Source organism: Sinocyclocheilus grahami, unplaced genomic scaffold (genome assembly GCF_001515645.1).
Source record: "Sinocyclocheilus grahami isolate Dianchi unplaced genomic scaffold, SAMN03320097.WGS_v1.1 scaffold1429.1, whole genome shotgun sequence".
Classification (NCBI taxonomy): domain Eukaryota; kingdom Metazoa; phylum Chordata; class Actinopteri; order Cypriniformes; family Cyprinidae; genus Sinocyclocheilus; species Sinocyclocheilus grahami.
The window spans coordinates 143966-171879 of record NW_015506608.1 but is presented as its reverse complement, the minus strand read 5'-3'; the positions used below and the strand labels follow the sequence as shown (position 1 = coordinate 171879).

Here is a 27914-nt window from a genome sequence, read left to right as displayed (position 1 = left end):
TATATGCATAAAAGTGTCTCTTATTGCTTTTATTATTTATTTGAAAACATAGTGAAAAAAACATAAATTGTATTATTACAATTTAAAAGAGCTGTTTTCTATGTGAATATATTTGTAAAATGTAATTTATTCCTGTGATCAAAGCTGACTTTTTGGCATCAGTACTCCAGTCTTCACAGTCACATGATCTTTTAGAAATCATTCTAATATGCTGATTTGCTGCTCAAGAAACATTTTGTTGAAAACAGTTGTGCTGTCGAATATTTTGTAGAAATCATGATACATATTATTTTTTTGAATTCTTTGACGTATAGAAAGTTCAAAACAACAGCATAAATGTTATAAATGTCTTTACCGTCACTTTTGATCAGTTTAATGCATCTTTGCTGAATAGAATATAAATATATATTTTTTTATTTTACTGACCCCAAACATATGAACAGCATTGTTTATGCTTCAAATGCAGGTTTTCTATTGGGTGATAATTACAGTAGGTGGAGCTGAACGACATCAATTTTTCTCTTCCTTCAGGTTGGCGGGGTTGATTCCACCGGTGTGCCATTCCTGCCTTGTTTACCTGTTAATAACTCTATGAGTCCCTCGAGCCGCCGGAGCCCACCTGCAGCACCGCCACACAAGACGAGCATGCCACGCCCTCACCCAGAGCTATGCCTGCTGGGAGCTGGCAGCAGATGTTTACCTGGCACAGGTGAGACCCTGAGATGAGACGAGAACAGCAAACAAGTGTTAAAGCATGTGTACAGCCCCCCCACACACACACACACACAGAATACAGATGTGCTGAGACGCCTGTCAGACCGAGCACTGAGCCGTAGACAGCGCTCAACAGATTCACCACAAAAACCAGCCGAGCTCCTTCAGAACACAGACACGTTTGTATGGAGGAAAAACATCATCATTCCGTACGTGAGCTCGCTGAGGCCTGAGACTGGCGGTAATGGGCTGTTTATGTGTTTATTTGTTTGTTTGTGTGAGTTGGGAGTGAGGGAGGAATGATGAACGAGAGCTCGTTTCCTCCGCCGGCCTCTGTGTCACAGGATGGATGAGAGCGGAGAGAGCGTTGCATCACACCGACGGAGGGGGCACTTAATTACTCGTGATGGACTGATTGCGCCACTGAGTGCCGCCCCGTGGACGTCATATTGGGCCGCCCGCTCCGGAGTTCACAGGTTAGATTCACACCACAGACTTATGGGTAATAAATGGTCAGAGTCTAATTGTAATTGATCTTGGTGGTTTAACTCTGATCTCAGAGAAAGAATACTGCTACAGCTTAACTTGTGGCAGTGTGTTTTGTAAAATAAACTAAATGCAGACTGAAGTCAGAGCAATGGAGACAAAAGGGTTCAGGTCCAAAACTTAGTGAGCTGATTATGTAGGCAGGATTTTGAGGCATTGCATGCACAGTGCACACTGCTGGCATCAGAACTATTGAAAAGGGTAGTCAGTAAAATCTTACTGCCTTCAAAGTAAACTTTAAACCTACTTTGAATTAAATACCTGGGGATATTTATAAAATAATGTATTCTTATATATTGTTCAAAAAGTTTGGGGTCAGTAAGTTAAAATATATATATATATATATATATATATATTCAGCATGGATGCATTCATTTGATCAAACTGTTTTTCTTTAGCAACAAATCAACATATATCTAAAGAATCATGTGACACTGAAGACTAGAGAAATTATACTGAAAATTCAGCTTTGCATCACTGGAATAAATTGCATTTTAAAATATATTCAGATATAAATCACTTATTTAAAATAGTAATAATATTTAACAATATTACTATTTTTGATCAAATAAATGCAGTCTTGTTGTGCAGAAGAGACTAAAAAACATGACATTATTTTAGGTGTTTTTCTTATGGGGTTATTATAGTTAACAAACTAAAACTTAAAAAAATATTTGTAATAAAAAAAACTAACTGAAATAAAACCTTAAAAAGTTAAACTTATTAAAAACAAGTTGCCAATGAAACATTTCTCATTTTCATTTAGTTTAACTTGATGTAAAATAACAAACTAAAAGTGAAATAAAAAATTATAAAACTATATGGACATATAAAAATTTTTTTTTTTTAAATGACAAAAAATACACAAAACAATTAGTGAAATAGAAAATCTGGCATCTTTTTATCAGGAGAAAAATCTGAGAAGTTAGAAACTTCAACAGAAGTCTACACTGAATATCGAAGAAATAATGATTATTTTATTTCTTATTATATCTCATAACAAAATTTGCTTGTCTTATCTATAAAGAGCACATGTTGTGTGCAAATATAAGAAGCTACATGAGAAACAGGGAGAAAGACAGAGTACATTTCAAGAGTCTAATTATTCCCTCTCACAGAAGAGCACATGTATTTATTTACCTGTCAAAGCATAATCTCTCAGATAGAGGCGGACACTCTTCTGTTCCCCTTTTAAAGAATTAATTGCAAATTATTCACACAATAGTGGAATGTTTGTGTCCGGATAAATGATGAGAGTATTAGCATAACTACAGGCTCTAGAAGAGAGTGTGTCTGATGCCACGGGCCACACGGATGAGAGATGATGCCCAAGGGCCGACTAGGACAGCAGAGAGACACACAGAGGCACTATGGACCTGCTTTAGGGCATGCGCTGGGAAAACTGGTCTGTCACCATCTTCAAACTTCACATCATTAGCTAGTGACTATATAATCAATGCCTAATAAAATGCATTAAGTCGATTAATCTAACATCTGATTTGAGATCCGCTCGTTCGACAAGAACACTTTTTTAGTTCAGATGAGAGACAAGTTTGACCGGTAAAGCGTGAACAGTTTAAGGACTTATAATTTTCTATTTTCCCTTGACAGCAGCAGTGAGAAGCCAGGCATAACCTCAACACTATTTATATTTAAACACTTCAGGGCACATTTAGGAATTCTTTCTAAATCTGCATATTGTATGAACCACTGACTCTCATGTGCTGGATTTTACCTCCCTAGTGTGCTTAATATCAGACAGATTAACCTGATTATTAGCCTGTGGGACACTTCAGGATGAGCAAAATAAAGCCATAAAGCAGAGCATGACCTGAGCTACACTATATTAGGTGTTTCTTCATTTTTATTTTTATTTAAGAGTTATTTTAAGACTTTTTTCTGCCTTTGTGTCACAAAATAAGCACATGCATAAATATATTATATTATATGATATTTATTATATTATATTATCCTCGCTACTTTGATTTTGGTTATTAAAGAGATTAAAAAAAAAGATAGCTAGAAGGAGGGACCGAGAGACGGAAGATCGTCATCCTGCTGTTGTTTCATCTGTGAAGAATTTCTCATTTCGTTTCCTAATTTATATTTTCAGCGTATTGCGTTTTACGACTGGCCTCTAAAAGGCATATTTCTGCGAAATCAGGTTTATGATCTAAAACGTGGGCTGAACAGCAGTAAAAGTTAAATATTGAACTTTCATTTCTCGGCGTGATTTTTGATGCTTTTCATGGGAGGCAGTAACTTGAAATGGCCTGTGAATGTACTTAGACAACACGTGCTGAACACAGACACTCCTCGTGTCAAAATGATATACTTCAGACTGATTTTATCGATCAGAAATAATAATAATAATAATAATAAATATTATGGTATATAATATTAATATCTTGTTGTTATTATTATCATTATCAGTGTTGTTGTTATTTTCCATTTTTACATACTTTAAAAACATTTACCTTAATTGTTTATTTATTTATGTTTTAAGTTTCATTGCGTTGTTACATTATAAATTTCATTTAACAATGAATGAATGAATGAATGCATTTTTGTCACACTAATATGTTCAGTATATATGCCTATATATAGCTCTGCTGTCTGCGTGCACATTTCTCTGGGAAGCAGATAATTACATATGCATTGTGTGTGCGTGTGCGTGTTTCCATTTACTTAATATGCCTTTTGTTAATAGACAACATATATCTAACAGCTAACTGATTCACCTTTTAATTCTGGGCCTAAATGGCAAGATCAATGGAAAACTGTTGTAATGATCTAATTAATTATGTCGAAATTAAAAGCGAGCGCAGAATCAATCTCTTGCGTGAAGCCTCCATCTGTCCCCTCACAACACAAGCTCGGGGCCCAAATGCCTTTACTTTACACTTTCCTTTTGAGTTCAGGGTTTCAGTGTGTCTTTCTACGCCGATCGTTTTAGGGTTTAGTTAGTCAAAAGGTTGTAATTTCACTTTAAGTTTAAAAGTTCAAAAATTCAGCCGCGTTAATGTGCCCATAACTGTCACTAAAATATTTTATAAAATAATAAAATTAATTTTAAAAAATATATATAATTACGAAAAATCTAATCTAATAAGAATACTATTTTATAAATAAATATTCATGAACATTCCAACACGTTTGACTTCCGTGTGACGTTCACATGCACGCACATATTCACAATAGTTCACCGTGACAGAGATAATCGAATTAAACTACTTAAAGCAGCTGTAAAATAGACGAACTCTTAACCATTCCATAAGATGCATAACCATAGCTGATAGCTTAACAGAGTCGCTCGGAGTCAGACTCACTTCTGCTGATGCTCGCTAATGAAGCGCGCGCTGCTCTGATCGATCAGTGACGTTACCATGAGAACGGGAGGCTGAGAGAACGAGGAAAGATCTTCACCTCTGGCTAAATGAGCTTCCTCAATGCTCAGCAGAACAGAGGAGAGCCGGAACGAACGGAGAGATCCGTCTTCGGGATGTGTGTGTGTGTGTGTGTGTGTGTGTGGTTCCCGTCTGTGTTTGGAGAGAAGATGGATTACTCACTGTCAGTGAAGCAAGGCCCTAATGAAATTAAGTCCCAAAATGTTTTTTAAAGATTTTACATTTTACTTCGCATTGCTTGCAGACTTTTGTTTTTCAGTTGCACGTCCTCGGGTGGGATTTGTACCCACAGTGTTAATATTACTGTTACTATAAATAGCTATGCAAGAGTGACATTAAACTGTTAAATATATATTTTTATTTAATATATATTTTAATTAGTTTTATGGTTTAATGTATTTATAGTAGATGCATTAATGGTTATGTGCGATTGAGTTTATTGCTGTTTGAATGCTTTTAATAAATGTGGCCTATCTGAAAGCCTGACGGACTCAAACACACAACGCCGAGTCCTGCTATGATTTACAGTGTCTGCTCAAATTCAGTGTGAGATTTCTCCAAGGGTGACAAAAACACTAACACTTAATTTTAGAAGTCTACAAAAAAAAGAGCAAAAAACGCAGAGAGCACAAGGGCAGGGGGGAAAGGCTGGGAGGGGGTCTCACAGAGAGCGAGAGAGAGAAAAACCCCTAGCTTTGGGGAAGGTGTGCAACGGAGGGTGAAATTAGAGCCCGCAGTGCTACATATTGTACCAGAAGCTCCTCCAAAAACACCAGGAGAAAGAAAAATCATCCTCTAACCTAACTAGGAGGCAGACTAGCCGACTTGCCCCCTGCGTCCCTCAGAGATCCGTCCAAAATATTTCCACTTAATGCCGCTTTCTGCAGTCTGTATAGTGGCAGCGAGTATTTCATTCTTTGTTTATAAAATATCAGCATGAAATAACCAAACATAAAATACATTCTAAAAAACATTGTTAAATAATGCACGAGGTAATATTGCGTGCATTAATATTTTAAATAAAATGATCATTTTCCATAAATTCCACTTAAACCCTTCCGAATCTTGAAATCACATTTTGTAGTTAAATATTTTTAATGATTACATTTTTAAATTGATTTATTTTATTTAATTTATTAATTATTTAATTTGGAATGACTCCCATCAAATCTGCAATTCAGTATTCGTTTATTATAGGTGCTTTCTCATAAAGCAAAGGGGGTTTATTGCAGATCTCTGAGGGAAGTCGCACGGAAATTCCCTCTTGTAAATTACAGGCACACCACCAAACACTGAACACGTACTTTTTTTTTTTTTTTTTTTTTTTTGTCCAAGTATGTCTGAAAGAGGCCAACCCCGAAGTATCGAACTTAACTTTAAAGAATATTCTGATATTTATAGCCTATGATAAAACAGCTGCATTTGCATTTCTTATAGGAATAATATAGCCTATAATATTTACAAATATATAATATTTACTTTTACCTAACACCTAAAAAACCTGAATTGAGACTGTAAATTAAGTACTAGAGAATTAGAAGTAATACAGTAACAATACAGTCCTGCCTTGCAATGAAGAGAATACAGTACAACAATTCCAAAGCTGTAATATATATATATATTAAACCATATATTTTAACCATTATGTATACTACCATATATTACTTTTTCTTTTTTTTTTCTTTTTTAGCTTCCGGAGGATTTGGAGAAGATATAGCGCCACCTACAGTCAGCCCCAAACCCTGAACACGGTCTTTTTTTTTTTTTTTTTTTTGTCCAAGTGTGTCTGAAAGAGGCCAACCCCGAAGTATCGAACTTAACTTTAAAGAATATTCTGATATTTATAGCCTATGATAAAACAGCTGCATTTGTATTTCTTATAGGAATAATATAGCCTATAATATTTACACATATATAATATTTACTTTTACCTAACACCTAAAAAACCTGAATTGAGACTGTAAATTAAGTACTAGAGAATTAGAAGTAATACAGTAACAATACAGTCCTGCCTTGCAATGAAGAGAATACAAGTTACTGTGAGCTGTTGACTGAAGGTGAAGGTTAATTTAATACAAATGCTTATTTTACGCATCAAATTACCTGTATGCTCGTTTGTTATTCGTTACGGAATTGATATGATTCATTAGAGACACGGAAGAGTGACAGAATTCCTCATAACTCGTAAACTATTTTATCACAAAGAAACGCAAATTATTTTCTCTCATCCTCGCTCAATTTCCACTAAACTCTCATTCACTCAGAGGCGCCGAGTTTCTCCCTCCCCTTTTGGAGTGACAGGCGGATGGAGCTTCATCTGAGCGAATCACAAAGTGCTGGAATCTGCTGCCTTTGTCTGATACACTCATCCATAGTGGCGAAAGGGGTCCGCGTAAAGGAGGGGGCTGGAGCTTTTACAAACCAACACGAGCGACCCAAGTCCTTCAGTCCCGGGCCGTGCGCGCGTGCGAACGCATCGTGTTGTTATTGAGGGAAAGCTGGGCACAGGAAACCCGCAGTCTCCAATGGTTCTGCTATCTGTCATCCATGCGCAGAACCCAAACCCAGCAGCCCCGCACCTGCTAACCGAGACCACCGGGATATAAGAGATATTAACACGCGAATGGATGGGACAAACGCTGGAAAACGAGTTCTGGGGAAAGCATGCGTGCTGAAAACATTTAAGCATTTATTGCGTTGAGAGCACTTTGTTCTGACCTCGAACGCACGGTCATGTCTGACACCTGACAAATCCTGCGTCCATCTGCAACTTTCCGAAGTTCCCCTCTCCTCGGCTGGACTCACCTTACATCTTCGTTTCTTTCAGTTGTTCTGTGTGTGAGAAAGACGAGACGGCGACTTCAGTTGATTACCTGCCTTTTCTCTGTTATCCGATGGATATTCACTGTAAGGTAGACCCCTTCTCCGCCATGCACCGTGAGTTACACTGGAGTTTATCTGGAGGATGTCTTTCACGTTTGAGCCTATTAAGATCCTCACTGGAACAGGAAATTATTAGGCTTCCGGATAAAAAAAGATTAAAAATTACACTGTTCTTATATTGCATTTAGGGGAAATAAGATAATAAATCAATCAAAATAAAACAGAAACATTAAAGAACTCGGTTAATAATCGAGATAAATGTGCCTGCGTGTGGTTGGTGGTGGAAATTAAAACATGCGTTGTTTGCATTTTTATTCACAAAAAAGAACGCGAATGCATAGAAATAAAAAATACCAAAATATTGATAATATTGCGAAAATTCCACTTCGATTTAAAGCAGTAAATATTCGTGATTTTTCAAAGCAAAAACTGTCAATTTGAAAATATAACATGAGATTGCTAAATGGTTCTGCATCAAGCTTTGGGCTTTTAATTGAATTAAAATGGAATGTTTTTAGAAAAACAATCAATTGGGAATAACAACATGTAACGTGATCAAACACAACTGTTTAATAATTTATATCTAGGGAATGAAAACAATAAATGCTCGTGTAATTTAATCGCTCACCTACGAGTAACAAACCCCAGCATTGTTTCAACGACCAGGACAGGAGTTTAATGTGCATCACTAGAAAACACATAGAGGAAAATAAATGTTACATTTTCGACCCTGTAGAGAATTTGTGAAACGCTTAAAAAATGCTACTGACAGTCATTATAGCTACGCATCTACAATGGATTTAGAGATAGAATATATACAACACATTTTTATATTTAGAAATAGATTTTTTTGTATAATAAATATAAATGCATTTGCATATAATAGAAAATAAAATGGAGTAATAATAATAATAACATTGTAAATGAACTAATATAATAAAATATAATATCGTATATGTTTGTGCATGTTTTTGCTGTGTGTATGTGTATATCTATAAACCCAAATAATGCAGATCGGTTATGCAGAATTATTTTATCATTGCATATATTCGTTTTCGTCTGTTTATTCCGTGACTTGATGCGAGTAGAGTCAGGGATTCATTAGCACACAGTGCGGTTGATTGCAGTTAACCTTTCTTGCGTTTTCTAACTCGCGCGTGGCCGCACACAACGCGCCTTGTGTTAATTGGGCGAATGTGACGCACGTCACTGACGGCCTGTATGTAATGTTATGTTGTGGGTGTTTGTTGCTGTTGTCTCCTGTATAGGGCACGGGGGAGTGAACCAGCTGGGCGGGATGTTCGTGAACGGAAGGCCTTTACCTGACGTTGTGCGCCAGAGAATCGTGGAGCTCGCGCATCAAGGGGTCCGACCCTGTGACATCTCCAGACAGCTGAGGGTCAGTCACGGCTGCGTCAGCAAGATCCTGGGCAGGTGAGACCCTAACATGAGATTTACTCAGTGCAAGACGTCGCATTAAAGAGCAACGCAGCAGTTGATGTAAAGAGTATTTCTACTTTAAAAGTAGAAATATTAACGTAGTCTCACAACACACTGGATGGATACTAATTTGAATAGAATTAGCAACGTACTGCAATAGTTTTAGTTTAAGCACAAGACGAACTATCCAACATACTGTCGAAGAAAATAAAATGAAAGCATTTGCTCTTTTTAACAGCGCACACTCTAAAAAATGCTGGGTTGTTTCAACCCAACTTTGGGTCAAATATGGACTCACCCAACTTTTGGGTTAAAAATTGAATGTAAAAATGTAACCCAACGTTTGGGTTCGTCCATATTTGACCCAATGTTGGGTTGAAACAACCCAGCATTTTTTAGAGTGCAGAATTGAGAATCATGCACGTTTGCGTTTCCCCTGATTGTTACCCAATTTGAAATCAACTAAACCAAATTAATCACTTGAGCTAAAGATCCATGATTTTAATTATAAACGGGTTTCCATCTCAGACTATGAAATTCCAAAAGTGCTTTAAATGCCTTTTATTTGAGATAAAAGGGCCAATTACATTATTTCGGGCTGGGGCTATGCGTGCTTAAAAAATGTATTATTTGACCAATGATTTGAATGTTTTAAAATTATGAATTATTAAAATAAAATGAATATGGTAGTTCAGGCTATTTCAACAAGGTCAAAAACTAGAAGTAGAAATGCTAATGAGCTTGTTGCCTGTCCATTTTATTAAATATAATAAATAATTTATTTCATAATACATTGATTTATTAATCCAAAAATGTTTCTAACATAAATTGATTTCAGCTTAGCTTATTGCAGTTTGGTCATCCCAGTATAGAATTCCGTTTCAAATAGATTTCTCTCTCTCTCTCTCTCTCTCTCTCTCTCTCTCTCTTCATCTTAGATTAATAAGTGGGTAACTAAAGCAGATGGGCTGTTTAATGTCCTGCTGCGCAAAATTTTAAATTAGTATTCTAATCATATGATAATTTCCTACTAGTGCTGCTATGGGCCGTGTTAAGTAGCTTAGATAAAACATTTTCATAGCTTTGTTAGCACGCATCTGTTGTTTATTGTCATTAGGTTTGGTCAGGTTAGGAAAATCAGATTTGCACGTGTTTCTGCAGATATTATGAGACTGGCAGCATAAAGCCTGGAGTCATCGGAGGATCCAAACCTAAAGTGGCCACGCCGAAGGTGGTGGATAAAATAGCGGACTATAAGCGCCAGAATCCCACCATGTTCGCCTGGGAGATCCGGGACAGGCTGCTGGCGGATGGCATCTGTGATAACGACACCGTCCCCAGCGTCTCCTCCATAAACAGGTGAGGAAACCCAGTCATTTATCAATAACTGATGTGCCAATAATTCAGTCTTCTTTTTGTGTCAGTCATTTTCGAGAGCGTTTCTGGCTTTAACAATCTTAGCCTCTGTGTAAATCTGCAATAAAGTTATTTGACAATATTCTGTTTGTGTTTTGTCCCGATAACTGATCTTACCTGAAAGTGGTCGAGAAGCGGACGGTTGCTATGGTTACCAGCTCAGATGAAAGCCCACCTTGACTAAATTCTAATCGTGGCTTTTAAAACTTTAAATTGAATTAAACCTCAAATATCTGAAACGTACCTATATTTAAATGCAAAACCAATTCATTTGACGCCCCTCGACTTACTAAAAAATTACAAATCATTAATAAAAAATAAAAACACTGTATAAACTTCAATCGAACCGTCTGAACACCATTCGTTAAAGGGGGCAAAAATGGAAATGATTTCCAATACATTTATTTAAAATCGCTTGTTTTGAATTAAAAATGTTCTGCAGTTCATTATAATGCATTTTGGTGAATATTAGGCTGTCCATTGTTGCAGTAAATAGCTCTGTTCTGTGGCTTTGCCGGTGGTCTTGTGGATGAAACTCAATCCCCTGCTTCAAACTACCCCAACAATGACGGACTGAAGCTCTAAAATCTCATCTGAGCGAGTGAAAACCGATCAATGAAGGGCGATCAGGCCTGGTAAAAGAGACACAGAGCTGCTCGATTAGAGTTAGCTATTTATCTGCTCCTGTTTGCTAAAATATTAAAAAGAAGACTGGAGTTTTCATATTTCATCATTTTCAGTTTCCAAAATTAGAGACTAACAATATTGCTTATTTGTGTAGAAATGAATAGTCTAGAAAATACATTCTTAATGTGGAAATACTGCTGTGAAATAATATAATGAAAGTGTGATTTTGTTTTGTAATAATTCACAAGGTTTTAATTTTAACATTTTTAATTTTGTTCCAACTGGAATGATGATCGAAAATATACCACCTAGCCTACAAATATGGGAAATCTGCAGTATGCATAATCCATGATCCAATATTTACATCCTTAAAATGGTGGTTTAGGGTGGTGTGTTAGACTTGTGTGGAAAATCAAACGGGTAAAAAGAAGCAGTGAGGCGCTGAACTTTGGTTAAGATTCACTCTTCCATAAAACCAGACTCTGCATTACATTTTAATGAGTCGATGGTGAAGAATAGAGCACCTCACACAACAGAAGAGAAGGCTAGAAAAAAATTCATTTCATGCCTCATGGTCACCTAAAAAGGGCCTTTGAACGTCTTTTGACATGAACTTGTGAGATAAATGCAAAACGTACGTTAATGTTATTACCCAAGCCCTTAAACGTCTCTAAAATCTAATTGAATTCAGTCTGGCTATTTTGAAACAGGAAACAGGTCTTTGTTTATGAGGGGAATTAAAATATGAATGCAGGCAAAAGTGACTCCTTTTTAAAGACTGTATTAGCAATAGCATATAATTTATTCCACCTTTACGTCTGTTTATACTTAACAGTATGTTGATATACTTACGCATGAAGCAATGAATAAGGATTATTGAATAAGGCCAAAACCAAGCTGAATCTGTTCATATAAGATATATGGGAATTCTGATAAAAGTCAGCTTGCAACTTGCAAAGAAGAGTTTGCGGATGCATTCAGTTTTGGGTGTACAATAAGAGAATCAGTTGCACCTGCAACATCTTGTGCTTTATTCATTAAAGCAAAATGTTGCATTAAAGAAAAAAGCTCTAGTTGTGTGTGCAAACTGAGACCGGGCCTGTTTACAACATGAGGTTGATGTTCAGACTCGCAACTCTTTTCTTTAACATACATTATTAAGTGTTACAGAGTTTCTGTTGTACTAAAGTGTCTCCACAGCCAACAAGTGGCAGCACCGAAACCACCAGACTTATAAAAACCTCCTCAACGGCGCTCAATATTATTGATTCACATGTAAAGCAATTTTAATATTTCTTCCGAGGATTTTCAGACACAACCCAGACATTAATTCACTCTTCCAAATGACTTATTCGATAACAGAAACATAGATTGTGGATAAAGTCTGTGGATTTATTCTCCCCAGGCCATGCGAGGGGGTCAAACTATGGTTTTAAAGAGAGAAATGAAATATAATATTGATATGTTGTCACTGCACGTTCTTTCCATTCTCTGTTTCAATGCCCCGAGGATACATCCCTAAAGCTGATGTTTATTTCCGCAGATATCAATATTAGCAGCACACTCATTTTAATGGAAATAAATTTGCACTTTGAATAGTATCCGCGGTCTATTCTAAATATTTTTACAATCAATAATCTTCATGAGGCATGAAATGAAAAATGCGTCACATACAAAAAAAGCATGGTTTTTGCATGCAGCACAAACTCTTCGCTTCCAGTGCATTTGTTTGCATGTGTCTGCTGAAACAGAAGCAATGCTGCTGGTGATGAATAGATCTAAAGTTTACAAATGAGCGTGACAGAGGGCCTTTTTTCCAAAGTGCTGTTCAGATTAACAGATTCACAATATTACTTTGTTACTGTATTTTTGATCAAATAAATGCAGCCTTGTTGAGCATAAAAGTCTTCTTTCAAAAATATGTAAAAACCTTACAGACTCTGACCTTTTAAAAGATTTTGTATATTAAGTCACAATATAAATTATTATTGATATTTCATATTAATTGTATTAATAATAACTAACATTAATAATACATTATATAAATGATTCAAAATATACAGTTTTGCTTGTGGATATCCACATAACATTACATATCTCAGACAAAACTTTACATATCTTTCAAAGAGTTTATGCCTTTTGGCAAATCCAGTGACTAGTTTTACCTCAAAAGTTGCAATACAGTACAACGAGTGAGAGAGAACTAAGAGAAATTATAAATGCACTTACATGTTTTCCTGTCTGCTGACTTTGACGTCACAGCTCACCGTCTTTGCTGTAGAAGGGTTTTTTGAACAGTGCACATTCATATGGTGTCATCAGAAGCCAGAGTTGTTATGATGTCATTTTCTTGTGGCTCTAGAGAGATTGTGAATGGCATAAATGATGCGTGGCAATAGGTGATTAAAGGGGGCATATGATGTTGCTAAAAAGAACATTGTTTTGTGTATTTGGTGTTTATGTGGTTTAAAGTTCAAAAAACATTATTTTCCACATACTGTACATTATTGTTTCTCCTCTATGCCCCGCCTTTCTGAAACACGTCAATTTTTACAAAGCTCATCGTTCTGAAAAGCGAGGTGTGCTCTGATTGGCCAGCTATCCAGTGCGTTGTGATTGGCCGAATACCTCAAGCGTGTGACGGAAATGTTACGACCCTCACCATACTGTGATGCCATGTCCGGTTTCGCTTTCACAATGAAACACACAGGGCTTGTGGCAACCACATGTGACGACCCCGGGCTGGACTCTGCTTCGTCCACGGTGAAAGCCGATCCGGCGATCCACAGCACTAAGTTGATGTATTTCCTCAGCGACCAGCACGGATCAGCTCTAGGCATGATGAAGCGGATATCGTCCTCTTTTGGAAGACCAAACAAAGTAGTTTCGCTTCCACAACGAAACACACAGCGTCTTCATGACAGGGCGGCGGCGGCAGCAACAATACTACAGCGAGAATAAAAGTTACGCCTTCTTTCTTTGCGTGAACATTTGGGCGGTGTTATGCAAATCTTCCCACATAGTGACGTAGACATGTGGGGGCATGTTAGAACGAGCCGTTTTAGGTAGGCATGGTTGACTCTTAACTTTTATAAAGAATATCTCTTTGGATTTGAGACTTTAGTCTTTGCAACTTTACAGATCTTCTTTATGCACCAAGAGCTTGTAACACTCCAAAGAGAAAGGAAAAATTGAAATCGCATCATATGACCCCTTTAACAGCAAAGCAAAGATAGCAGCATGCATGTCATATGCCAACCATGCAACTTCCATTTACATATATAGTTCCACATTCAGCACCACGTGAACCGCTGCGCACAGAAAGAGTCATTCTTGTGATTAGAGCGTTGCGCTAGTAGTCGTTTGTGTTGCATTGGGTTCATCGGTTTTCTTGCTGTCAGACGCTGCAAGGACGCAGCGGTGACATCAGCGGTGGCAGGAATGATGGGAGACTTCAGATCTGCTTGTGTCTGTGTGTGCGTCTTTCAGATGATTAACTGTTTTGAGGGTTGTTCTCGGGCCCAAATGATCCTCTTGATGCGTGGCCATTTTCTTGATTTAAGCGTTGGGCATGAAGAGGGGGAGGAGAGAGAGAGGAGAGGAGGAGGGCAGGAGTATGTTATGTATAACTTCACAAACGGTCATGTGATGAGTGCACACACACACACACACACACACACACACACACAGCAAAGACTGCAGACACCTGGAATCCAGAATAGGTGTACTTTATCTTTGCCAGACGAATCTGCAGCCACACACACACACACACACACACACACACACACACACACATGTTTACATCTAAATGGGGACATTCCATAGGCGTAATGGTTTTTATACTGTACAAACTGTATTTTCTATCACCCTACACCTAAACCTACCCCTTACAGGAAACTTTCAGCATTTTTACAATTAAAAAGAAAAACTTTGTTTACTTTATTTTTATACCAGTTTTACAAATGAGGACGTCCCCAAAGGGAGGTTTTTGGAGATTTTGTCAGGTTTAGCTTACTTCTGGGTACAAATTTGTCCCCAAAATATGGTTAAGTAGGTACACACACACACACACACACACACACAGCACAGACTGCAGACACCTGGAATCCAGAATCCAGCAAAATCTAGTAAATATAGAATGTAAAGTCCCATAATGCTGCATGTTTAAAGTCAACATGCATTGTTGACTAAAACCAAATTTGCCACTTTATAAGTAAAATGCACTATAAACAAATGAGTGAAGGACATTTTGAGTGAATAATTACAAAGAAACAGCCAGTATCAGATTGCAATAAAATCACAAAACATATTTTGATATTTATAATACATTTTCCTACATATTACATTATGGAAGTAAAATGTACAGTACATTTACTTGTACAGTAAATAAAATTGCTAGTAGATTTCATTAATAATTACAAAGAAATTAATCTTGAATTAAGTAACTCATTGAATTAAACATGGAATTTTGAAATAAAAAATCTCAAATAGTATTGTCTAGTAAACTCCAAAAATGTTTTATTTGTAACTTACTTTCATAATGTCATGAATTTTCCCCCCTAGCTTTCACATTATGGAAGTAAAATGTTCAGTAAAATATACAGTAATGTTCCCTCAGAAATTGCTAGTACATTGCTAGTATACTGCAAATAATAACAAAGAAACGGGAAGTAACACTGAATTAAACGTGAAATTCTGAAGTAGAAAAACTGAAATAGTAAAACATACGCCAATACTCTTTGTTTTTATTTACAACTTTGAAAAATTACAAAGAAATGCCACATAACTCCTTGAATTAAATGTGAAATTTGAAAGTAGAGAGTCTGAAAACATACTCTATGAATCCTTGTTTTATTTACAGTGCATTTTACTATCATAATGTGATGAATTTATCATAGTTTTCACATTATGGAACTAACATGTACTGTACATTTTTAGTATTTATTGTCAAACCATTTTCATTCAGAAATTGCTCATGCATTTCACAAAGATTACAAAGAAACAGCAAGTAACATACTGAATTAAATGTGAAAGTTTGAAGTAGAAAGGCTGAAATAGTAAACGTACTCCAGATAATCTTTTTCTAAATGAAAAATCATTTTCTTCAGTGCATTTTACTTCAATAATGTGATGTATTTTCCCAAATTAATCAGGAAAACAGATGCATGAACGTGCATTAAGAAAGTCAATTTTGATTTCACTCGTTGCTTTGGACAGTGTCTTAAACCACCACACAAACAAGATGCACTGAAAACCACAGCGAGTTTTTAAACGCAGCGCTGTCAGATGCAATATAACAGATCTTAGTGGTATAAGGAGTGTTTTTTGGGTCCCGATTGTGGCGGCATGCCAGGAGAGGCCAAGAGCTCTTACAGTAGGTTTGGAGTCAGCAGCGGCCTCTGACGCAGGGCCCATTACCAGAGACCAGAAAGATAATGTGCTGTGACACGCGTTATGTACACGGCGGAGCTGAGAGAGCAGGCCGCGGGGACACAGGTGTCACACCAGCCATTAATCTGACAGCGCTACTGTATTACTGCAAATTAAAAGTAGCACGATACAGAGAGAGAGAGAGAGAGGCAGCTCTGCTATCCGCATGGACCCTGGCTGTCTGAGCCGCGATGCTGCAAGTGACATTTAAGAGAATTTGCAATTCCGCCGAGAAAAGCTATTACGGCACAAATTAACATCTAACATCCACACATCCCAGCACCCCCCTTTACAGCTGTCTCATAAGAGCAGACCATTAAAAAGATGAGAGCAGTTTTACGCCGGCCAACCCAAGACACCACGGAGGAGAGAGTGAGCTGGTGCTGCACAGCTTTATAGCTCAGATTGTGAATGTGTGTTTTTATTTTCATTACCATTAAACTGATTGTCATATGCTGGGAAATGCATTTAATCTTTAGTTGTAAAATCCCACTTCGGAATGGTTTTCGTCACAACATTATGGCTAGGGTGTTTATTAAAGGATAAAAGTAAGAACCAAAAAAACACAATATGGGAGGTTCTTGAAATGCAAGCTTATAATTTATCTGCATATTGTTATTTTTTTTTAGATATATCTACAGTTTATGCTAAATGTGAAGTAACAAAACAACAATAGTCCCATTACCCATTTTAATCGGCAAATCTGCCTACTGCATGTTGATTACAAAAGAGACTTACAATTCACATTCTATCCATGCTAAATAGTATGCGAGATTGGAATTAATATGATTTAATTATAAAAATAAGCATGACCAAAAGATTCCCAGATGGTATAATAATTCCAGTGCATTTTCAACAGTGCACCCATACTGTACATGCTTTTAAACAAATTTTGCCAACAACAAATTTTATAAATTTTTTTTTATTATTACAGTTACTGTTACTACTATAAACTCATAAAATATTAATATAGGCTTTCCTTCAGCTTTTAAAAATGAAATTACCTCAGCGTTATTGTAGTAACTAGTATTAAAAACACTGATATTTTAATTTCAACTATGATTGTCATGGTAAATTTGATCATGGAACATGCACTACAGTTTTCCACAATTGAATTCACAATATTATTGTTTAAATCCACTTTTTAAGTGTATATTAGTGTTTTGTTTTTTTTCTACATAGGATATTTTTCCCTCAGAGATCAGGTTTTTTATATTTATCTTTACTGAATATGTTTACAACTAGAAAAGCGCAAATGTACATTTTTTATTTATTTATTTTTTCCATTATAACAGGATGGCTGCAATTCACATGTACTATCCATCCTAAATAGTATGCAAGATTACAATTAACATGCCTCAGTTATAGTATATTGTAAACAGCATGTCACACATGCATGGATGCTTAACTTTTGCATTGGTACATGCTTTTTTTAGGCTAATTTTGCCAGCAGCAAACCACTAGAAGTGGACAAGTTAGTTCCTTTACAGGTTTTTCAACTAAAAGTAAGGACGGAACATTAAAATAAATTAAGGTAATGAGTTTCTCTAGATGCTTAGATGCAAGTACAAATGGTACATGAAAGTGTCTTTATACCTCTGTACAGTTTTACTACACACTCAAAATTTGGGAAGTATGTACTTTAAGTCTGTAGTATTCAAGTCGGTGCCCCGTCCTAATTTACTTTTATGCAATAAACAGTTTAGGTTCTGTATTGGTTTGCCACTTGAAAAGTCATATAAAATCTGGGTCCTGAAGTGGACCCATAAGAGAAGCTGTGGAGCAGTTTCTCTCTCTCTTTCCCATGGGGTCAGGCCCTGTGGGTGTGAATCCTGCGGTGTTATGCAGTTGCTTATCTGCTCTGAGAGAGCATGCTCCCTCGTTACCTCAGTCTTAATACTGACTCACGTCAAAAGGAATCCGCTCCACTCAGTCGCAGATCAATACCACAGCAGCAGGGCAGCACACGTCGCAACTGTGCACCAGCACCTCAAAACCGGTGCCATTGAGGCTCCAGGTGAAAGCCATTACATAAGCACTAATGGGCAGTGTGGGGGAAAGTTACTTTTAAAAGTAATGCATTACAATATTGCATTTCTCCCTAAAAAAAAGTATCTAATGTCAATAAATGGGAAAACAGAGTAACTGGCATTACTTGTTTGAAAACGTAATTTGCAAATTAAAAAGTAATACATTACTTTATTAGTTACTTGAAAAAAAAGTAATCTGATTACATAACACTGGTAATGAGAGAAAACACGGCCTCATTCTATGACGATAGATACCCGTCGACTGACTTGATCCACTGTGCACTTTAGTTTGGTAATCTAATAGAAACAGGGCAAAAGTGTGTGAGAGAGAGTAAAATGCAAATGTTAATAAAAAAAAAATGTATGTCATTTTGCATGGTGTCGCAAACCTGTATGAGACACAAAAGCATTGACATAATGGAGACTGAGCTCCATTAAAGTATCATAAAAGTAGTTGGACACTTAATAAAAAGTCTTCTGAAGTCATACGGAATCTCATTTGCACTTCTGCTTATGCAAACTTGAATATACATGGACAAAAATTAGATTTGAGAGCTGCTGTAGAATGCAAGATTTCCAGCCAGTCATTTTTGTGTCTTATTCTTTTCACAAAGCATAATATAACTTCAAAAGGCTTCACTCTCAGATTAAAAGGTACAAAAGCTTTGTAGGGAGAGTATCCTTTCAAAAGGTACACATGTGTACCTTATTTACCCCTAAAAGGTGCATTTTAGTACATTAAATGTACATATTTGTAACTAAATGGTACATATTAGTGCCTTTTTAAAAGGGTAACTCCCCAATGACAGCTTTTGTACCTTTATTTTCCTCGGAGCATTGCAATATAATAAACAATATCAATATCTACATCTAATATTCCTTGTGATATTGTTTAGATAAATTTTTTTTTTTGCTGTAATATAACGATGTTGGTTCCTGGTCACAGTGGGAGTCACATGTGGATTCAGTAGTCAATTTTCTCTAAGCAGCTGAAGCGTTACGTTCATCGCTCCTGCCAGAGCAGTAATGGGCGCACATGTGCGTGTTGCTCATCCAGTGAGTGGGAAGATGTTGTCACTGGTGTGAATGACAAATGCAGTTGTATTGATCAGTTTTGTGGCCCAGGCTCCCTAATGGCACCTAATTAATGACTTAATTTGCCCCTGCGCCCGATACAGCAAATACCCACTCCACCTCAAGGACCCTCAGGGGAGCTGTCCAAACAGAGCGCCTGCTCGGAAGCATGCAGCTTTAACAGGGGGGGGAAACACATGGCTAAGTCAAGCATCACTATTACTATTGCTCAGAGACTTGAGGATGCAGTTTTGGCTGGTGAGCAACTGCAAACCGCATGTCAGGCTAAAAAATGCAGACATTTTTATCAACTACCTTGGAAAACACTGAGAGCAACATAGAAACAAAATGCAATACTATGGCAACTACAAAGAGCACACTAGTAACAGCATAGCAACACCCTAACAACCAACTAGCTCACCCAATAATCATATAGCAATGCATCGCCCACTAACTACCCAAGTAATCACATAGCATAGGGGTTCTAGGGGTTCTATGCTATGCTTAGAGCTTAACAAGCACCTAGAACACCCTAGAAATGGCATAACAATGCCCTAGCAACTATTTAGAGCACCCTAGCAACACCCTAACAACTGCCTAGCTCACCCAATCAATCATATAGCAATGCATTGCCATTAAATATCCCAGAAATCACACAGACACAGGCTAACAACCACCAAGAACACCATAGAAACAACATAATGTCCTAACAAGCATTTAGATCACCCTAGCAACAGCATCACAAACCCCAACTCACACAATCAATCGTATAGCAATGCATTGCCCACTAAATACCCTAGTAATCACATAGCAACAGCTTAACAACCACCTAGAATACCCTAGAATTGGCATAATACCCTAGTAACTATTCAGAACACCCTAGCAACAGCATAGCAACTCACTCAATTAGTCATAGCAATGCATTGGCCACTAAATATCCTTTAGCAATCATATAGCAACAGTTTAACAACCACCTAGAACACCCTGGAAATGGTATAACAATGCCTTAGCAACTATTTAGAACACCCTAGCAACACCCTAACAACTGCCTGGCTCACCCAATCAATCATATAGAAATGCATTGCCCATTAAATATCCCAGAAATCACACAGAAACAGGTTAACAACACCCTAAAAATCGCATAACAATATCCTAGAAACCATTCAGAACCCCCTAGCAACACCATAACAACCGCCTAGCTCACCCAAACAATCGTATAGCAGTGCACTGCCCAATAAATACTCGAGAAACAGGTTAACAACCAGCCAGAACACCCTAGTTTTGCAAGCTTCAGAAAATGTAAAAATCTACTTGTGTAGACACACACACACATACACAGAAAGAGCAGTGTCCAGTGTGTGTGTGTGTGTGTGTGAAAGAGCGCGCTGTGCAGAAAGAAAAGGTCACCGTGACAAGCGCAGTGGTAATAACCAGCTGAAATGGTGCCATCAGACAGACATGATTGATCAATTGAATTCAGCGGCAGTGAAAAATGTGCGATCAAAAAGAGTATTATAGACACGATGAGCTGGGACAGGATACTCATCAAGACTTCATTCCAGCCTGAGCCTCTATCACTCCATCTAGCCAGCCTGCTCTTTTTCTCTTTCTATCCCCTTGTTGCTCTTCTCACTGATTCTTGAGTACTGGAATAAAATGGGACATAAAACAAAACAAAACAAAAAAAAGTTCATGTAGCAAGGATTTTTTTTTTATGTTCAGTGATAATCACTCGTTTGGTTGCAACCTTCTGTTTTTCTTTGAAAAACAGACTCATTGGACTGCATTAAAATTACAGAAATGATCTAAAATGATCAAACTTTTCTTTTTTTGAAGAAATTGTAATTCTTATTTTTATCATTTTTTATATAAAGTAGATAATAGTTGACAAAAAAAAAAATATATATATATATAATAATAATTATATATATATATATATATATATATATACGCTACGATAAGATTTTGAATGTTTTTGAAAGAAGTATCTTCTGCTCACCAAGGCTGCATTTATTTGATTAAAAATACAGTAAAAACAGTAATATTGTGAAATATTATTACAATTTAAAATAACTCTTTTCCATGTGAATACAGAGTAAACTGTAATTTATTCCTGTGATACGCAGCTGAATTTTCAACATCATTACTCCAGTCTTCAGTGTCACATGATCTTCAGAAATCATTCTAATATGCTGATTTGCTGCTCAAGAAACATTTCTGATTATTATCAATATTTAAAACTGATAAGCTGCTTAATATTTTTGTGGAAGCCAAGATACATTTTTGTTTTCCAGGATTCTTTGATTAAAAGAAATAAAAAACAGCATTTATTTGATTTATTTGATAATGTGTTTACATCATTTTGCTTAATGCCTGAAGAATAGGAGTTTTTCTTTTTTTAGGTCATCTTTCTCTCTCTCTTTCTCTCTTGGGTCAATCAATAGAGGCAGAGCATGTCATACATCACAGCACCTGTGGGCCGCACAGAGAACATAATACGCTGCGAATGTAGAGTGACAGATTTGTAAGGGAGACGTGACTTTCCAGAGAAGGCAGGATGAGAAGATATTTAAAGGAGCTCTAAAGCGTTTTGTCAGGGTGAAAAGGAGAAGAGAGAGAGACACAGAGAGAGGAAGGTGTGAGGCAGTCTTTTACTCAGCACAAGGGTAATCAGGTCAGAGGAAAACCAAGAGAAAGTGCTGTTTGTGGAGCGTTGTTTAACTGGTAAAGAGATTGAACAATAACAGCAGAGGTTTTCTTCAAGTGTGTGTGTGCGTGTGTGTGTGTGTGTGTGTGTGTGTGTGTGTGTGTGTGTGTGTGTGTCAGGTTCAGAGTAAAGAGGTTTTGGAGAATCAAATCAGTGTTGCACACGCCTGGAGAAAACAAGAGAGATGAGCATGCAATGCATTGTACACATGTAAATACATAAAGCTAATATAGGCCTATAATTAGGATATGTGATATGACCAAATATTTTAGATAACATTAACATGTAACATTAAGTATTTAATTTACTCTATTATTAGACTTATGGCAAGGAAAGAGTCCTGATACAGTTATTTATTTCCTGGCAATTAAATTACAATGCTATACATGCTAAATAGCATATGTAAATGCCTATTATTAGATAATCCGTTAAATTAAATACTTCATAAATTAAAGGTAATTGATCCCATTTGATTTACTTGATGGACAAAACCCATAAATTCTGATTATTCATAACAAATGAATATAGGCTAAGTCCGATATCACTGCACAGACAGCTTTAATAATAATAATAAGTGATGCCTGAGTTTAAACAGCTGGGCCAGTGCGTGTTGTGATTGGTTAGCTGGGCCAGTGCGTGTTGTGATTGGTTAGCTGGGCTAGTGTGTGCTGTGATTGTCACACTCGGCGCCTGGTCAGGAAATGTCATGTCCCTTACCATAGTCGCCTGCCAGCTTCAGTGTAAATATTGCGTCAAAATCAAATAAATTTGAGCGTGATTTAAACCCGGATGATTGTAACCACTCTAAGTTCATCTGTCTTGGGAAAGCTAGCGTGTCTCCGACATAGTGATAACACTCGCTGCCTTCTCTAGTGCAGCTCAACCAGGTCTCGTCCCATTCGTCGATCTTTGTGTTATCACAAATCCCAGAAAATATGTGTTGTAATCCAAACGAGTCGCTCGTTATAGTTTTTGAAAAGTGATTTCTGTTAAATAAAATATCTTCTTTTGAAGTGGACTTTGAGCTTTGTAACTTTGCAGATCTTTTTTATGCTCAAACAGCAACATTACAGACTACCTAAAGTTGAAAAAGTGAAAAAGCATAATATGACCCCTTTAAATGCATTACTAGAAACGTGACATTTCTTTGGTTTTGGCAAATGAGGGACATTTTATCAACTATCTTGAGTTTAAACTACTTGAGTAAAACAGTGGAGGCCTCCTGAGGAAAACTCAAACGATCTGAAACGTGACCGTCACTCATTTGGCTCAGAAGATCCTCACTTAGGTTCTAGAATATTCTTACAGCATGTAGTTGTTGTCGAATGCTGGAGTCTAGAAGGCTGTTTTCTGTGTCTGCAGACGGTTCTGAGGGTTCTGCGCAGAGCAGTGATTCTCAGGGCAGCGTGGAGAGCCTGAGAAAACATCTGCGAGCCGATGCCTTCACACAGCAGCAGTTAGAGGCCCTGGACCGAGTGTTCGAGAGGCCGGCGTTCCCAGACGTCTTTCCCACTTCTGAACACATCAAACCGGAGCAGGTGAATGTCACCTTCTGTAGCTGGGAAATATATTGATGTTAGACCTATTTATCCTTACAAACAATACAGTGGCAGTGGCAGTTTTTTTAATGGTTATGCTCAGCAAGCAAAAATACAGTAATAACAGTAATTTTGTAAATTATAATATTACAATTTGAAATAACTGTTTTTTATGTGAATATATTTTAAAATATAATTTATTCCTGTGATTAAAGCTGAATTTTCAGCATCATTACTCCAGTCTTCTGTGTCACATGATCCTTCAGAAATCATTCTAATATGCTGATTTGGGGGCTAGGTTGTTGTCAATTATTATTGGTACGCAATTATTAATACGTTTGTTAATACGTAATAAGTTTTATTATTATCAATACTAAAAATAAATACTGCTTAATATTTTTGTGGAAACTGTGCAAAAATTTTTCAGCATTTAATTAACAAAACATAAATGTCTTTACTGTCACCTTAATTAATTTAATGCATCCTTCCTGAATAAAATATTAATTTTATAATTAAAACTATTTAAATAAATTATATATATATATATATATATATATATACACATACTGTATCTAAGTTGATAACTTTGTCTGAAAAACTACTAAAAATAGTTCAACATGATTTCTAAGCAAACATCCAATATTTATGGTGTGCTTCCAATGCTTTTTCTTTTATGTCTGTGTGTGTATAAATAAACGTGTTGTTTTTTAGTAAGTGCTGGTGTTCCAGTGATGCATTGAGGATCAAAGAGCAGAACTCTCTCCATTTATTGATTTTCTGATGGAAATAAAAATACATTCTCAGGAAAAACAACACGAGATGAGCTACCGCCCACTCAGCTGCACATGAGAAAGGATGTAACTTCCTGTACGGCTCCTTCATAGCCGTTTACAAAATCTAAATGTGGCCAAACACTTACAAAGCAACAATGTTAGCAATTAATAACACATGCACACACAAACAGCAGCATATGAAACACTTTATGTACAATTTCGTATTAAAAGTGTTGGATTTATTATAATGGATAACCTTTATTTACTTTCATTAGACTACTAAACAACAAGTGACGATTAATTTCTCTCCCCGAAAGAGCGAGTCGGAGCCATAAAGCAAAGGGAACGGCCTAATTGAGTTCATTTTAATTTGGGTGCGATCGGGAGACATTACTCCAGCGATTAATCAGGCTGACAGCACTCACCTCCAGAAGAAGGCCTAATTTGCAGCTAATTACAAAACTGATTTTCACTGCAAGATCAATACCGAAATGAATTGGAAATGACTCGCAATCACAAAGGCCGTCAAAGAGAGTATTAAAAAGGAGGGGGAAAAGACGAAGGAAACACGGAAAGCCTTTGAAGGAAAAAATGGGCAAACGGAACGCTCTAGAAAAATCAGTTTTAATTTAAAGCAATATTAATCAGACTATTTTCTCCTTTCATAGACCACTTTTCTTTTTTTGTCTCCTTCGCTATCCCTAAACCAGACCACCTTTCTATTTTTGTCTCTCTCTCTCTATATCGGGCTATTATTTAATGCCTCTGTTACCAACCTAGTGAGCTGCCTTGCTGTCTACTGCCTGCTTAGGTAGCTGCCTTCTAAGGAATCATGATTACTGCAATGGAATCAGATTATTAGGAAAAGTGACTAGAATGTTCTACATGTCTGCAGCTAAGGCTGCAACTAATAAAGAAATAGCACAATTCATGTGAAATGCATGTTTTATTTTTAGTATCACTGAGATTTTTATTTTAGTTAAAATTTTTGTAATTTTGATAGACCACTTTTCTTTTTTTGTCTCCTTCGCTATCCCTAAACCAGACCACCTTTCTATTTTTGTCTCTCTCTCTCTATATCGGGCTATTATTTAATGCCTCTGTTACCAACCTAGTGAGCTGCCTTGCTGTCTACTGCCTGCTTAGGTAGCTGCCTTCTAAGGAATCATGATGGAATCAGATTATTAGGAAAAGTGACTAGAATGTTCTACATGTCTGCAGCTAAGGCTGCAACTAATAAAGAAATAGCACAATTCATGTGAAATGCATGTTTTATTTTTAGTATCACTGAGATTTTTATTTTAGTTAAAATTTTTGTAATTTTGTTGTTTTATAATTTTTTTTTATTTATGTTTTTTAAATATGGCTATACAGTTTTATTAGTATATATTTCATTTCAATTTTAGATTCGATTTTAATTGTAATTATTTTAGATAAATTAAATGAAAATGAGAAATGTTGCTCTAATATAATTTTTTTAAATATACATTTTTATTTTATTTGTTAACAATTACTTCACATAACAAACATTGTTTTTATATCGTGTTACATTTTTAAATACATAACTTCACTAAAGTAAAATTTGTATTTTTGAATCATGTTTATAGTTTCTTTCATTTATATTGTACGACACAAGTAGCGCTCCTCATGTGAAGTACTCAATTTGAACAATTACAATTTATAACAAAATTTGTTTTTAACTTTTTTTTTGATAAATATTTTTGGTACTGAATAAATGGTTTATGTATGTGAGCTCAGTGAGATAAAAAATATATAAAGATATGAGCTCATCATTATTTATTTATTTTTATTATCATTATTATTTATTTTATTATTTATATATTTTACATTATATAATTGTATATTTTATAGATTTTCACTGAGCTTGTCACAATGCATTGGTATTGCCTGTCTTCAAATTTGGCCTAAAGAAAATATCTTACCTTTTGGAGCAGCTTTTGATTTCCAGAGTGTGCCCATGATGCCTAAAACACTTCCTACATAGGCAGCTGACTAGGTATTGGAGCAGAGCCAGTGGTTTGGTTGTGTTTAGAGGCATTAAAAAGCCGTTCTGGAGATGCTGAATGAGATAGGCTCTCCTCCCACACTTCTGCCAGCCATGTGCTCTTCCTTTTCACTCTCCCCTCCATCTGCATGAGAAAAGCCCTGTTCTGCTCCATGGCCTCCACCGAAAAAGAGCGGAACATCAGGCTGGGCCACCGCAAACAGTTGTAGCCCACAATTAGTGTTTATCTGTGATAGAGACAGACATGGCTGGGGTCAGGGGCCTCCCACACACACACACACACACTTACTCTGGACAGACATTCTCAACATGCAGACGCCGGAAGTCTCATCTCATTAAATAACAAAAGAGTTAAAAAAAAAGAAAAAAAAAATCCCCCCCATCTGCTGACACGGTCTGAGGAGCATGTCTGTAATGGAAGGGGGTTGTGAAAATCATAAATCTTATCAATGTCATTTCCGAAGCGGGGCCTTGCAACTATAAGTGATTCAGCAAAGGCTAAAACAGCACTTCAGAAATGATCTTATTTATAAAATGAGGTGAACTAATCAAAGCCTTAATTTAAATTCATAACAACAACAACAACAACAACATGTCATCATTTTTACTTTCTAGAAAAACTAGAAGAGGTTTTGCCAATGGGAAACACAACCGCCTCAAATGATGGCTTGATGTAGCGAAGTGATTTTGTTTTATAAGACAAAGAGGATGCTAACAAATATGTCAGGGTGTTGTGAAGGGTTGTAAGGATTATCATTAACAAAGACTATTAAAAACATAACTTTAGCTGGAATATATCAAATATAAATATTAGATAAAAAAAAACCTAAAAACTGATGATTGAAATAAGTTTGAGAAAAAGCACTAAAATTACTAACTGAAAATAATGATAAAAAAATACAAATACAAAATAATAATAAAAAAATGTAATAAAATGATAAAAGCACAACAAAAAAATGAAAAACTAAAAGTTAAGTGAAACTAATACTTACAATAAATAAATATTAAACTTAAATAAAACTGAACATATAATAATATGTATAAATATATATAAATAAATTTAAATGAAAATTGAAAATATAAAAATAAATGCTAATTCTAAATATTAATAGTATATAAATAATACTAAAGTAACAAGTACTGAGACCAAGTACCAAGTACTCAGACCAACCTTAAGGCTTTGATATTCTTGTCTGTAGATATGGTTCGAGTATCTCTCTCAATGTAAATATGTGGGATTTTAATATATGTTACCCTGAACCACAAAACCAGTCATAAGGGTAAATTCTGTTGAAATGATATA

The 27914-nt window shown here is 36.3% G+C and overlaps 1 protein-coding gene across 1 annotated transcript in view; it reads left to right on the top strand.

Moving 5' to 3' along the window:
* Positions 1-7031: 7031 nt before the first annotated feature.
* Positions 7032-27914, top strand: part of LOC107570231 (paired box protein Pax-2-like) — a 43924-nt gene continuing 23041 nt past the window's right edge. Inside the window, exons 1-6 of the mRNA XM_016256438.1 lie at positions 7032-7604; positions 8819-8984; positions 10152-10349; positions 14435-14501; positions 19672-19825; positions 23637-23828. Of these exons, the coding sequence (XP_016111924.1) occupies positions 7562-7604; positions 8819-8984; positions 10152-10349; positions 14435-14501; positions 19672-19825; positions 23637-23828 (820 nt within the window). The 5' untranslated portion in view covers positions 7032-7561. The remainder of the gene's footprint in view (positions 7605-8818; positions 8985-10151; positions 10350-14434; positions 14502-19671; positions 19826-23636; positions 23829-27914) is intronic.